The sequence below is a fragment of the Hemiscyllium ocellatum genome, chromosome 35, assembly GCF_020745735.1.
Source record: "Hemiscyllium ocellatum isolate sHemOce1 chromosome 35, sHemOce1.pat.X.cur, whole genome shotgun sequence".
Classification (NCBI taxonomy): domain Eukaryota; kingdom Metazoa; phylum Chordata; class Chondrichthyes; order Orectolobiformes; family Hemiscylliidae; genus Hemiscyllium; species Hemiscyllium ocellatum.
This window is the reverse complement of record NC_083435.1, coordinates 24,019,454-24,034,242: the sequence shown is the minus strand read 5'-3', so window position 1 is coordinate 24,034,242 and position 14,789 is coordinate 24,019,454. Positions and strand designations below refer to the sequence as shown.

Here is a 14,789-nt window from a genome sequence, read left to right as displayed (position 1 = left end):
CACCCACCGGATTCACTCCTTCCATTGACCAACCAGGTCATACCCTCTACCTGTCTTAACCTGTCCCCCACTTCACCACCCTGCCCCCACCACCCCCTTTACCTGCAGGTCCCCTCCCACCCCCACCCCCAGTCCTGAAGAAGGGTTACATCTGAAATGTGGACTTCTCCCCCTCCTGATGCTGCCTGACATGCTGTGTTCTTCCAGCCTCCTGCCTGATTATTTGGGATTCCAGTATCTGCAGTGTTTTTGTCTCTGACTTGCAGTTCCACATTGAAGAACAGCAGGAATTCCCTTTGGGAGAGAGAGAGTTGTGTCAATTCCAGAGCTGCTCATTGTCCCACAATCCTGTCATTCTCTTCAGAGTCGATCATGCCCCAGCTCTATTGCACTTCAAGGTCAAGGTTTACATAAAAGTGTTAAGCAAATACAGTTCGGGTCTGTAGGCATTATAACACCAGTGTTTGGCTCGTGTGCGATAGTGTTTTGTAACTCTTGGCTGAAGAAAAATGAAAAACAGTTGGTGAATTTTTGACAATTTGGAATGCCTCCTGGTCCCACAGTCAGTCCCAGCTTGTTTGATAAGGCTCCCCCCGCCCTGCCAATTTATACGGGGCTATGCAATACTTAGCACAGTAAATCCAAAATGCAGTCGTGAAATTGGCTCCCCATCAGGTAGCAGTGATATCCCTGTTTTTGTGGAGGTCATGGCTGGGTTCGCGTTCATTCCTTTTGAAACTGAATATGTAGTTAAAGTTTGGCATGTGGAATGAACTGCCAGAGGAAGTGGTAAATGCAGATAGAGTCACAGCATTTAAAAGATATATGGACAGGTCCATGCACAGGGAAAGGGTTAGAGCGTCAAATCCAAGCAAATGGGATTAGTTCAGTTTGGGAAACTTTGTCAGTATGGACAGGTTGGACCAAAGGGTCTGTTTCATAGAACATAGAACAGTACAACACAGTACAGGCCCTTCAGCCCTTGATGTTGTGCCAGCCTTTTATCCTATTCTAAGATCAAGCTAACCAACATACACTTCGTTGTAATATCTTCCATGTGCCTATCCAAGAGTCACTTAAATGTCCTTTATGTATCTGACTCTACTACCACTGCATTGCACACCTCCACCACACTCTGTGTAAAGAACCTACCTCTGACATCTCCCCAAAACCTCTCTCCAATTGTCTGAAAATTATGCCCCCTTGTGATAGACATTTCTGCCATGGGAAAAAACATCTGGCTATTCCCCCTTTCAAGGCACCTCTCATCCTCCTTCACTCAAATGAGAACCACCTCGGCTCCTTCAACCTTTCTTCATAAAAATAGCCCTCCAGTCCAAGCAGCATCCTGGTAAATCTCCTCTGCACCCTTTATAAAGCTTCCACATCCTTTCTATAATGAGACAACCAGAACTGAACACAATATTCCAAGTGTGGTCTATAACCAGGGCTTTATATAACTGCAGCATAACCTCGCAGCTCTTAAACTCAATCCCCCTGCTAATAAAAGTCAACACACCATATGCCTTCTTAACAACCCTATCAACTTGGGTGGCAACTTTAAGGTATCTATATACATGGACTCCATGATGCCTCTGTTCCTCCACATTGCCAAGAATCCTGCCTTTAACCCTGTATTCTGCACTCAAATTCGACCTTCCAAAGTGAATGACTCCACACTTGTCCAGGTTGAACTCCATCTGCCACTTAATAGCCCAGTTCTGCATCCTGTCACTGTCCCATTGCAACCTACAACAACCCTCCATACTATCCACAACTCCACCAAAATCTTTGTGTCATCGGCAAACTTACTAACTCACCCTTCCACTTTGTCATCCAAGTCATTTATAAAAATCACAAAGAGCAGAGGTCCCAGAACCAATCCCTGCGGAACATAATTGATCACTGAGCTCCAGGCTGAATACTTTCCATCTACTACCACCCTCTTTCTTCTATGGACCAGCCAATTCTGTATCCAGACAGCCAGATTTCCCCATACCTCATGCCTGCTTGTTTTCTGAATGAGCATACCTTGGGGAACCTTATCAAATGCCTTGCTAAAATCCATGTACACCACACCCACTGCTCTACCTTCATCAATGTGTTTTGTCACATCCTCAAAGAATTCAATAAGGTTTGTGAAGCATAATCTACTCCTCACAAAGCCAAGCTGACTATCTCTAATCAAACTATGATTTTCCCAATAACCATATATCTGTCTCTAGAATCCTCTCCAATATTTTACCCATTACTGATGTAAGACTGACTGGTCAATAATTCCCACGGTTATCCATACTCTCTTTCTTAAACAAGGGAATACCGTTTGCCACCCTCCAATCATCTGGCAGTTCTCCAGTGGACAGTGAGGATGCAAAGACCATCACCAAAGGCTCAGCAACCTCTTCCCTTGTTCCTGTAGTAACTTTGAGTAGGTCTCGCCTGGCCCAGGGGATTTAATCTATCCTTATGTTTTTCAAAATTTTCTGCACATCCTCCTTCCTAACATCAACCTGTTCTAACATATCAGTCTGTTTTGCACTGTCCTCTGAAATGTCAAGGTCCCTCTCAGTAGTGAATACTAAAGCAAAGTATTCATGAAGGACCTCTCCTACCTCCGACTCCAGGCGCAAGTTTCCTCCACTATCCTGATCAGCCCTTCCCTCACTCTGGTCATACTCTTGTTCCTCACATAGCTGTAGAACACCTTAGGGTTTTCCTTAATCCTACCTGCTAAAGCTTTTTCATGTTCCCTTCTAGCTCCCCATTCTTCAGTTCCTTCCTGGCTATTTGTAACCCTCTAGAGTCCTGTCTGATCCTTGCCCCTCAACCTTAAGTAAGCGTCCTTCTTCCTCTTGAGTAGATGGTCCACATCCCTTGTCATTCAAGGTTCTTTCAACCTACCGTCCCTTCCTTGCCTCAGTGGGACAAACCCCTATCCAACATTTTCAGCAAGTGCTTCCTAAATAACCTCCACATTTCTGTTGTGCATTTCCCTGAGAACATCTGTTCTCAACTTGGGCACTCCAGTTCCTGCTTAATAACATTGTAATTCCCCCTCTCTCAATTAATTACTTTCCCACACTGTCAGCTCCTTGTCCTCTCCATGAGTATAGTAAAGGTAAGGGAGGTGTGATCACTATCACTGAAATGCTGTCTCACTGAGAGGTCTGACACTTGGCATGGCTCATGGCCAAGCACCAAATCCCTCCTGGACACACCTGACAAAAACTGCTCCATCTAAACTATTTGAACTAAGCAGGTTCTAATCAATATTGGAGAAGTTAAAGTTACTCATGACAACAACCCTGTTACCTCTGCGCCTTTCCCAACTCTGCCTCCCAATCTCCTCCTCCTTGTGGTAATATTCCCACAGTCTTAAATCCTGGAGCCCCACATTAATGCTCCAGAGACGTGAATTCAAATCCCACCAAGGCAGCTCAGGAAACTTGAAATAAATTAATTCATAAATCTCAAATAAAAACTCATCTGCTGAGCGATTATCACAAAAATGCTGGATGTTTGTAAAACCCATTAATGTTCTTTAGGAGAGGTAATCTGCTCTCTCCACCCAGTCTGGTCTATGACGTGCATGTACCTGTCAGGGTGTTTTTCTCAAACTGCTGTCAATCCCTCCCATTTTCTCACATTGTATATGAAAGCCAATTTGCACACAGCGAGCTCCAACAGACAGCAATGTGAAAGTGACCATCCAATCTGATTTCTGGGATGGTGACTGTGGGCTTGAAGACCAGGAATAACATCCCTACTCTTCCTCAAAACAATGTCGTGATGATCTTTTATATCCTCCCGAACAGACAGTTCGGGACTTTGTCTCAAATAATCCACGGCAGCTCAACAATGCAATCCTCAATGTGTCCTACACAGGAGCACAAGCAGTGATTTTCATGCTCAGGCTGAGAGTGAAAATGAACCCAGAACCTTGTGACACAGAGGCTAAAGTGCTACAAAAGTATCACCATCTCGTCCAAACCCCGAATGTGATTGAGCTTCCTCTTGTCATTTAAATTCCAGTGATCGGATCCCGAGCTGATCCCTCCCTTGGTTAAGTTGCTGGGTTGACAATCAAACCTTCCTACTTATTATTTGCTGTTGAGATTGGCTGATTGTCAATGCCCTGCTGACTCAAGGTACTGCACTCCTTTCCCATATGCCTCGAGATAATGCTCATCATTGAATACCTGGCACAAGGAATGGTCCTGGAAATCATCCAGACTTTCTGTGGGCTTTATCAACCAAACCTCCCCGTGCATCAACAATTCTTCTAACCCCATAAATGTTGCTCAAACGCCAGAACATTAACCTGCATGTGAGATGTTCGTGCCGGTCAATGTTTGGTCAACAAACATAACTCCTTACTGGGTCGGCTTGTTTTAGCATGGGACCATCTTAATTTTTTTTAATTCATTTGTGGGCCTTGGCCAGCATGGACAGCCCATTCCTATTGAGAAGATGGTGGTGAGCTGCCTTCTTGAATCGCTGCAGTCCACTGGCTGTGGGTCTCTGTTGTGACTGTCTAGCGATCGATACAACTGAGTGGCTCGCTAGGCCAGTTCGGAGGGCAGTTGAGAGTCAACCACATTTCTGTGGCTCTGGAGTCGCATGTCGGCCAGATCAGGTAAGGATGGCAGATTTCCTTCTCGAAAGGACATCAGTGAACCGGATGAATGGACAAACACTGGAATTGGGAGGATCATTGGTTAACAGCAAATCAGAAGAGGGTAAGATTTCAGTTAGTGCCTCTCATTCCCATCTATAAGGGATGGATAATGAGGGATAAAATCGTGAATGTCAATGTCCCTTCCCTAAGTTTTTTAAGGTGAGAGGAGAAAGATTTAAAAAAAGACCTGAGAGGCAACATTTTTGCATAGAGAGGGGTTCGTGTGTGGAATGAACTTCCGGGGAAGTAGTAGACAGTTACAATGTTTAAAAGACTTTTAGATAAGTACATGACAAAGAAATGTTTAGAGAGATATGGGCCAAGTGCAGGCAGGTGGGATGAGTTTAGTTTGGGATTATGTTCAACATGGACTGGTTGGACCGAAGGGTCTATTTCCATGTTGTATGACTCTATGCCCTGTACCAGATACAAGTCCTCAGTAGAATGTCACTTTTATTGGGAAGACTGAAGGCTGTATTACCAAGCAATGATTCACCACATGGATGTCAATAATCTTTAAGGTGTGATTTGGAACAGCAGACCTGCAGAGATATAATTCTCTGCTTTGCTACATGTGTGTAAGGTGACTAGATATCCTTACTTCTCATCGGAACCCGTATCCCGGGAATGAGAGTCTTACCATAAAACCACGTCAGGTTAACCTGTCCAGACAATCTCAGCCAGAGTCAGCTTCCTCTGAGTGGAATCTTGCTGTGCCTGAACATCACTCCACCCCCAGGGACTCCAGGTGAGGGCACCACCATTTTCTGTGCCCTTTATCAGAAGCTGTCCTGTACTTCAAACTGAAGCTCCGGGAGTGTACACCGACCTGTTTAATTAAATAGCCCAGAACACAGCAAGGTTGGGGTTAAAGAGACACAGGCGATGAAGCAATCTGAGGCGGTTCTTTGGGAACTATTAAGTGGAGGGTTGGAGTGAAGGACAGCCCACACTATAACATCAGGACACTAGTGGGTCCACTTAGTGTGTGGGTACTTGGGCACAATGGCTGTCCTCAAGCTCTTCCCCACAGACTACACCTTGGCTCTATCACTGCTGGCCCTCTTTCTCTTCCTGGTCGTGTCTGTTTTTCGGCGGAGAGTTCCCAGGAATCTCCCTCCTGGACCGACTCCTCTTCCTCTGATCGGAAACCTGCACCAACTGGACCTCAAGAAGCTGGACTGGTCTCTCATGGGGGTAAGTGAGAATCCTTCACTGGGGGAATGTCTGAGGGATGGGGCGGTGTGAGGGAACAGCTCCCAAGGAGAAGCTCAAAGAGACCGAGAGAGCCACAGAAGGAGAGAGCCGGAAGCTAATCTGGAATCCGTGATCGGGGAATTTGTTATCTCTGGGCCTATGATCTCTGAACTTTGCTCGGACTTTGATAAAAAAGAAAAAAAATTGCAGAGGTATATCACCTCACACGAATCATGCAGCATAAGAGGAAAAGCAAATATTTGATTTCGTTGACTATGTTTAATTTGGGGGAGACGATGTTGGACTGGGGTGGACAAAGTTAAAAATCACACCAACACCAGGTTATAGTCCAACAAGTTTATTTGGAAGCACTGGCTTTTGGAGTGTTCCTTCATCAGGGGGTTGTGGAGAATAAGATTGTAAGACACAAAAAGTGTATAGCAAAGGTTTACAGTGTGATGCGACTGAAATTATATATTGAAAAAGACCTGGATAGTTTGTTAAGTCTCTCATCTGTCAGAATGACCATGTTGGTTTCAGTTCTTTAATATGTAAATCACAAAACATTTTTAAAAGTTACATTCTCAAGTGAACTTTAACAATCGGTGTCACATTAGCCCAGATAATGTATGGATGGTGTGAGCCTCCTTCTGTGAGACTGTCTGTGCCACAATGGTCAGACTGATTCTAATCTAAAAAACAGATTGACAGAATCTTACATGGATTCATGCAGTTTTTGAGTAAAGTGAAATGTAATTCTGCAAGTACAGATTCACCCTACAAACTTATATGTGTATGTGTGCATGTGTGCACATCGGTGTGTGGGTATTGGGGGGTTGTTATGGGGGTCTGTGAGAGAGTGTGTATGTGTGTGAGTGTGAGTGTAAAAGGGTATAAGTCTGTGAGAGGGTGCGTGTGTGAGTGTGGGAATGTATGTGTGCGTGTATGAGATAGGTTCTGTATGAGTGTGTGTCTATGGGAGAGTGTGTATGTGTGTGTGTGGGAGTGTCTGTGTGTGTGTGTAGGAGTATATGTGTGTGTGCGTGTGTGAGTATGCGTGTATGTAGGAGTGTTTGTGTTTCTGCGTGTAGGAGTGAGTGTGTGTGTGTGCGTGAGTGCATGTATGTGTGTGTCTGTATGTGTGTGTTTGTGTGTGTGTGTGAGTATGCGTATATGTAGGAGTGTTTGTGTTTCTGTGTGTAGGAGTGAGTGTGTGTGTGTGTGAGTGTATGTGTGTGTGTGTGTGTGTGAGTGTGTGTGTGTAGGAGTGTTTGTGTATATATGTGCATGTATGTGTAAGTGTATAGTGCAATGGGGTCACTTGTCGTGTGACATGAACCCCAGGTCCCAGTTGAGGCCCTCCCCATGGGTACCAAACTTAGCTGGGATAACAGGAAGCACAAGGAAAGGAGGATTCAGATTCACTTTTCAGGGAGATTAGAATAAGGAGATAACACTACGGAGGAAAACGCAAAGTGAACAGAGAATTGGAAGAGACAGCCTGCATGAGAACAAAAGCGTACCTGTCACAACACCAGGTTCCAGTCCAACAGGTTTACCTGAGGTCACAAACTTTCAGAGCACTGATCCTTCATCAGGTGAAGGGGCAGTGCTGTGAAAGCTTGTGATTTCAAAACAACCTGTTGGACTATAACCTGGCGTCGTGTGACTTCTGACTTTGTTCACCCCAATCCAACACCGGCACCTCCACATCATCGAGTAAAAGCAAATGATAAGATATCACATCCATTTAGAGTGAGGGGGATTGCAGTAAACTACTGTCACTGTGTCTGTCTGTGAATGCACAGAGTGCAGTTAGCAAGATCAGTGAGGTGCTGGTGCAGAAAGCCAGGGGAGAATATGGTCTCATGGTAATGTGGGGCAACTGAATCGAAATTCATGACTGGATATCAAATATTTGTGGATTGCAGGGAAAGACAAGAAGGAATGGAGGAGGAATGGAGAAGGTTATGTGGGGTTTTGTCATCGAGTCATCCAGCACGGATGCAGACCCTTCAGTTTCACCAGTCCATGCTGACCATAATCCCAAAGTAATCTAGTCCCATCTGCCTATTCCCGGCCCATCTCCCTCCAAACATTTCCTGTTCATTCACTTATCCAACTCCAGAGTGGAACAGCATCAGTTGGTTAGTCCCACTGAGCATGGGGATAACTTATATTTTTAAAGACTTGCTGTTCAATCAATCTGATAACATTTCCTCCTCAAAGTCACTTCTAATTATTTTCACAATGTTGCGAGTGTTTGATTTACATAGATTTTCCTCCGATTTGTTCTCGGCGAGGGATCCCAGCCAAAATATCAGATTCGCTGGTCGGGCAATTTTTTTAAAAAAGGACTAATTTTAATCCATTTACATGGATTGTAGCGGCAAATGGAATGGATTTGTGGCTTTCAGGGGATCAAGCAGATGGAATGCAAATTGTGAGTCACTTTGCTGGAATCGACAACAGCACAGACATGAACCTGGACCGGATTGGGGAGCTCAGATTTAAAGCTGAAGGAATTGTTCATTTTTCTCTCATTTGTTTTCTCTCTCTTACAGCTGACCAGGAACGAAACCTTAATGAAACCATTCTCTCTTTGTTAGCTCGCAGAGAAATATGGAAATGTATTTTCAGTGGAGCTTGGGCCGCTGAAGGCAGTGGTGTTGACTGGTTATGACGCAGTGAAAGATGCTCTTGTGAATCACGCTGATCAATTCAGTGGGAGGCCACCCATCCCGATATTTGACGATTATTCATTCCGAACTGGTAAGTTGACACTTCGTCTTTTTCTTTGGTCTTCTCCTCATTTCTCTCAACTTGATGCATCACAGGGATAGTCGTCGAATGTTGGAAAAACCCATCTGGTTCACTAATGTCCTTTAGCAAAGGAATCTGACCTACTTACCTGGTCTAGCGTACATGTGACTCCAGACCCACAACAATGTGGTTGACTCTTAACTACCCTCTGGGCTATTAGGGATGGGTAATAAATGCTGGCCTGGCCAGTGACACCCTCATCCTGTGGATGAATAAAGAAAGAAAATACAAATAGGAGGAAATATTTTGGAACAGAGTCCTGGCACAGTTCCTCTCTAGGTTTGTTATTCTCCCAATTTCTCACCCTTGTTATGAAGATGTGGGTGTACTGTACCTTTAAGAGAGCTGAAAGCTAGCAGAACTACCTGACACAACACCAAGTCTTCTGAACAAGGTATAATCTGAACAACTCAGAGAGTCAAAGAGTCATAGAGATGTACAACATGGAAACAGACCCTACGGTCCAACCCATCCATGCTGACCAGATATCCCAACCCAATCTAGTCCCACCTGCCAGCACCAGGCCCATATCACTCCATAATCATCCATGTTAGTCCTGCGTGAATTTTTCTCCTCTCATCTTAAACCTATGCCCTCTAGTTCTGAACTCCCCCAACCCAGGGAAAAGGCCTTGTGTATTTACCCTATCCCTGCTCCTAATGATTTTATCAACCTCTATAAGGTCACCCCTTAGCCTTTGATGCTCCAAGGAAAACAGCCCCAGCCTGTTCAGCCTCTCCCTGTAGCTCAAATCCTCCAACCCTGGCAACATCCTTGTAAATCTTTTCTGAACCTTTTCAAGTTTCACAACATCTTTCCTACAGCAGGAACACCAATTGACCATGGTATCTTCCCTGCCAAGTAGATATTGAATGCAGTATTCCAAAAGTGGCCTAACCAATGTCCTGTACAGCTGTAACATGACCTCCCAACTCCGAACCTCAGTTCTCCCAGTCTCTCTGTGCTTGCGCTCCCCTCTGAATTGCATCCTTTAATTCATTTTGCATCTCCTTTATCACTAAAGCTGTTCAGGATTCTTTCCAATATATTTAAATTGTGCCCCGTCCATTTAAGTCTTAGTCATTAACATGTATCAAGAGAAGCATTGGTCCCAGGACCAACCCTTGGACAACTCCCACTGTAAACCTTCCTGCAATCGCAGCAGTATCTAATTTCCCACATGGTCAAACTCCACATTGTCATTGTCTCTTTTATTCCGTCGTGCGTTACTCTGGCACCAAGTCTGTAGCATGACATTTTGTCCAATGTCTTTTGGAGGTCCCTGAATCCACATCAATTACATTAACACAATCAGCCCTCCCATTAATTTTCTATGTTGCGACTGTCTCTCGCTGCCATTATTAACCTGACAATTGTCAGATTTGCCCCATTTATTGTGTGAGGGGATTACCGTGGTTTTGGAAATGTGTGCCATGATTGGATAGATGTGCCACATTCTTGAAGAGAGTGTCTAAGATGTTTGGATAGATGTGTCACACTCTTGAAGAGGCTGTTTGAGATAAGATGGTTAACCCATTTACCCATTTGCTCAGATGGTGTTGAAATAAGATGTTCCTCGGTATCTTTATGAAATATATATCTGCGACAAATATCAGATATCTGAAAGCTCGGCTCAGTTCCTGAATAGCAATGATCCGTTTGCTGTCTCTGAGATATCCCTGGGACCTTTATCCTTCCCGTATTGGTCTGAGTCAGTAACAAGCCACTACACCTTATTTTGTGCGTGTGTCCAGACGCAGCTGGTGTTTGACTGCATGACGGTTCTGGAGCTGCGGATGGACTCACTGTGGAGTATCCGTGATGCTGAGGAGGTCGTGGATAGCACGTTTAGTGAACTGGTCACACCGCAGGTTAGAGTTGCTGAGGGGGACAGTGAATGGGTGACCAAAAGGCAGAAAAAAGAGTAGGAAGGCAGTGCAGGTGTCCCCTGCGGTCATCTTCCTCCGAAACAGGGATACTGTTTTGGATACTGTTGGGGGAGATGGCTCACCAGGGGAGGGCAGCAGTTGCCAGGATCATGGCACCATGGTGGGCTCTGCTTCAGAAAGGCGCGAAAATGACTCGCAGGGCCATAGTCAGAGGGGATTCTATTGTGAGGGGAGTAGATAGGGGGTTCTGTGGCTGAAAACGACACTCCCAGGTGGTATGTTGTCTCCCAGGTGCTTGGGTCAGGAACGTCGCTGATCGGCTGCAGAACATTCTGAAAGGGGAGGGTGAACAGCCAGTTGGCGTGGTGCACATTGGCACCAATGATACAAGTAGAAAGCGAGATGAGGTCCTGAAAGCAGAATTCTGGGAGCTAGGAGAGAAGTTAAAGTGAAGGACCTCAAATGTAGTGATCTCAGGATTGCTCCCAGTGCCACGTGCGAGCCAGGGCAGAAATGGAAGAATAGGCAGGATGAACATGTGGCTTGAAGGATGGTGTAGGAGGGAGGGGTTCAGATCTGTGGGACACTGGGACCTGTTCTAGGGAAGGTGGGACTATTACAAATTGGGCCATCTACACCTGAACCAGACTGGAACTAATGTCCTTGGGGGAGTTTTTGCTACGGCTGTTGGGGAGGGTTTAAACTAATGTGGCAGGGGTCTGGGAACCAGAGAGAAGACTAATAGACAATGAGGTGGAAATAGAGACTGTAAGGAACAGGATCATGAAGTTAGCATTACCAAGGGGAAGAGTAGGCAGAGGGCAGATGAATACGAAGGAACTGGTGTTCTGAAGTGCATATGCTTTAATGCAAGGAGTATAGTGGGTAAGGCAGGTGGACTTAGGACTTGGATTGTGTCTGGGAGTATGACGTTATTGAGATCACAGAGACTTGGTTGAAGGAAGGGCATGATTGGCAACTAAATGTTCCAGGATAAAGATGCTTCAGACAGGAGGGAAGTAAAAGGCGGGTGAAGGAGTTGCACTGCTGGGGTCAGGGATGATGTTACGGCTGTTCTAAAGGAGGACACTATGGAGGGCTTGAGTAGTGAGGCATTATGGGTTGAACTGAGAAATAAGAAGGATGCAGTTACATTGTTGGGGCTGTCCTACAGGGCTCCCAGCAGTGAGAATAAGGTAGAAGAACAAATAGGGAAACAGGTTATGGGAAGACGTAGAGGCAATCGCGTAGTGGTGATGGGGGTTTTAATTTTCCAAATCTTAACTGGGATACACTCAGTGTCAGAGGTCTGGATGGGGCAGAACTTGTAAGGAGCATCCAGGAAAGTTTTCTAGAGCAGTATGTCAATAGACCAACAAGGGAAGGGGCCATCTTGGACTTGGTGTTGGGGAATAAGCCAGGCCAGGTGGTAGAAGTTGCAGTGAGGACTTCTTTGGGAACAGTGACCACAATTGTGTAAGTTTTAGAATACTCATAGACGAAGATGAGAGTGGTCCTATGGGAAGAGTACTAAACTGGGTCAAGGCCAATTATTTCAAAATTCGGTAGGAGCTGTAAAATGTGGTTTGGGACAGCTATTTGAAGAGAATCCACATTTGATTTGTGGGAGGCTTTCAAAGATAGGTTGAAGATAGTAAAGGATAGGCATGTCCCATTGAAAACAAGGGATAGGAAAGGCAAGATTTGTGAACTGTGGATGACAGAGAAATTGTGTGACTAGCCAAGAGGAAAAGGGAAGCTGTCCAGACAGCTCAGAACAGAATACGTTTTGGAGGAATATCGGAGGGTAGGCCCAATCCTAAATGAGGAAACAAGCAGGTTGAAAGGAGTCATGAAATAACTTTAGTGAGCAGAATTCAGGAGAATCCCAAGGCCTTTTGTTCATATATAAGAGGCAAGAGAGGAACTTGAGAAAGGGTTGGTCCACTAAAGGGTAAGGAAGGAAGGTTGTGTGTCGAACCTGAGAAAATGGGTGAGATTCTCAGTGATTACTTTGCATCAGTGCTCACTGAGGTGAGGGTCATGATTAATGTTAAGATTAGAGGTTAGGAGTTTGTTTCCTCTGGATCACCTGACATAAGGAGGGAGGATGTGTTGGGTAGGCTAAAGGATATTAAGGTGGACAAATCCTCAGAACCAGATGGGATCTATCCCACGTTACTAAGGGAGGCGAGAGAGGAAATAGCTGGGGCCCTGACAGATATCTTTGTAGCATTCTTAAACACAGGTACAGTGCCGGAGGACTGGAGAATTGCTAATGTTGTCCTCCTGTTCAAGAAGGGTAGTAGGGATATTCCAGGTAACTACAGACAAATGAGCCTGATGTCAGTACTGGGAAAGTTGTGAGCGAAGGTACTGAGGATAGAATCTATTTATATTTATATTTAGAAGGGAATGGGCTTATCAGTGAGAGGCAATATGGTTTTGTGTGGGGGAGATCTGTTACCAACTTAACTGAGTTTGAGGAAGTGACCAAGTTGGCAGATGAAGGAAGGGCTGCAGCTGTCAGACACATAGACTTTAGTAAGGCGTTTGCTAAGTTTCCCCATGGTAAACTAATGGAGAAAATGAAGTCACATGGTGTGCAGGGTGTTCTAGCTTGATGGATAAAGATCTGGTTGAACAACAGGAGACAGAGAGTAGTAGTCGATGGAGTTTCTCAAAATGGAGAAAGGGATCAGTGGTGTTCCACGGGGATCAGTGCTGGGCCCACTGTTGTTTGTGATTTACATAAATGATCTGGAAGACGACATTGGTGATCTGATCAGTAAGTTTGCAGATGACAGGAAGACTGGTGGAGTAGCAGAAAGCATAGGAGACTGCTAAAGCACACAGAAGAATATAGATAGACTGGAGTATTGGGCAGAGAAGTGGCAGATGGAGTTCAATCCAGGCAAATGTGAGGTGATACACTTTGGAAGATCTAATTCTAGAGCGAACTATACTGTAAATGGAGAGAGGTCTGAGAGCTCAGGCCCATTGTACCCTGAAGGTGGCTACACAAGTGGATAGAATGGTCAAGAAGGCATATGGTATGCTTGCCTTCATCGGATGGGTACTGAGTATAAGACCTGGCAAGTCACGTTAACATTGTGCAAGACTTTGGTTCAGCTGCATTTGGAATACTGTGTACAGTTCTGGTCACCACATTACCAAAAGGAAGTGGACGCTTTGGAGAGAGTGCAGAGAGGATTTACGAGGATGTTGCCAGGGATGGAAGGTGTTAGCTATGAAGAAAGGTTGAGTAGATTAGGATTGCTTTCATTAGAAAAAAGGAACTTGAGGGGGTACCTGATTGAGGTCTACAAAATCATGAAGGATATAGACAGGGTGAATAGAGATAGGTTTTTCCCAGGGTGAATAACGAGAGGTCACGTGTTCAAGCTGAGAGTGGAAAAGTTTAATGGAGATACATGCGGAAAGTACTTTACACAGAGGGTGGTAGGTGCCTGGAACACGTTGCCAGCAGAGGTAGTAGAGGCAGGTACAGTAGATTCATTTAAGGTGCGTCTGGACAGATGCATGAGGAGGTGGGGAGCAGAGGGATACAGATCCTTAGGAATGGGGTAATAGGTTTAGACAGTGGATTTGGATCGGCACAGGCTGGGCTGAAGGGCCGGTTCCTGGGCTGTAAACTTTCTTTGTTCTTTGTTCTGCACCTTCCCCAGTGTTTGCCCTCTGAGGAATTTGACTGTGATTCTGTACATTAGGCAGTTGCATTGTCGAGCTCTGCAATGGTCTTACCTCTCAATGATCATCCACTGTCGTTTCCTTCATGAAAGCTGAAATGGATACCCCACCCATTCCCTCAACTCTCCTCTCTACTGCTTCTGAGAGAAGAGGTTTAAGCAGTGCGAATATTAAATATTCAGACAATCTGGTAAGCTAACCTCCTGCAAAGGTCATGGTCAAGCCTGTGAGTATTATTTCTGGAAAACGACAGGAGAGATCAGTGATCTCTCATCTATCAGTTTGGGGGCATTGACTTCAGACTGAAGATAAATCATGTACTTTCCCATACCATTGAGTGATCTTTCGTTAACGTATTAAAATAAAATTGTGGAGCATAATTAACTAGAAAATGGGCAAAGGCATGTTGATCGAGGAGATAATTTTAGTGTTAACCAGGTGACATCAGATCATACTCCTGTCCTGAATCTTACAACCTTCAGAACATGGGA

The 14,789-nt window shown here is 45.0% G+C and overlaps 1 protein-coding gene across 1 annotated transcript in view; it reads left to right on the top strand.

The window, feature by feature from the left end:
• The first annotated feature begins 5,473 nt into the window (after nucleotides 1-5,473).
• Nucleotides 5,474-14,789, top strand: part of LOC132832391 (cytochrome P450 2K1-like) — a 35,276-nt gene continuing 25,960 nt past the window's right edge. Inside the window, exons 1-2 of the mRNA XM_060850348.1 lie at nucleotides 5,474-5,875; nucleotides 8,485-8,647. Of these exons, the coding sequence (XP_060706331.1) occupies nucleotides 5,684-5,875; nucleotides 8,485-8,647 (355 nt within the window). The 5' untranslated portion in view covers nucleotides 5,474-5,683. The remainder of the gene's footprint in view (nucleotides 5,876-8,484; nucleotides 8,648-14,789) is intronic.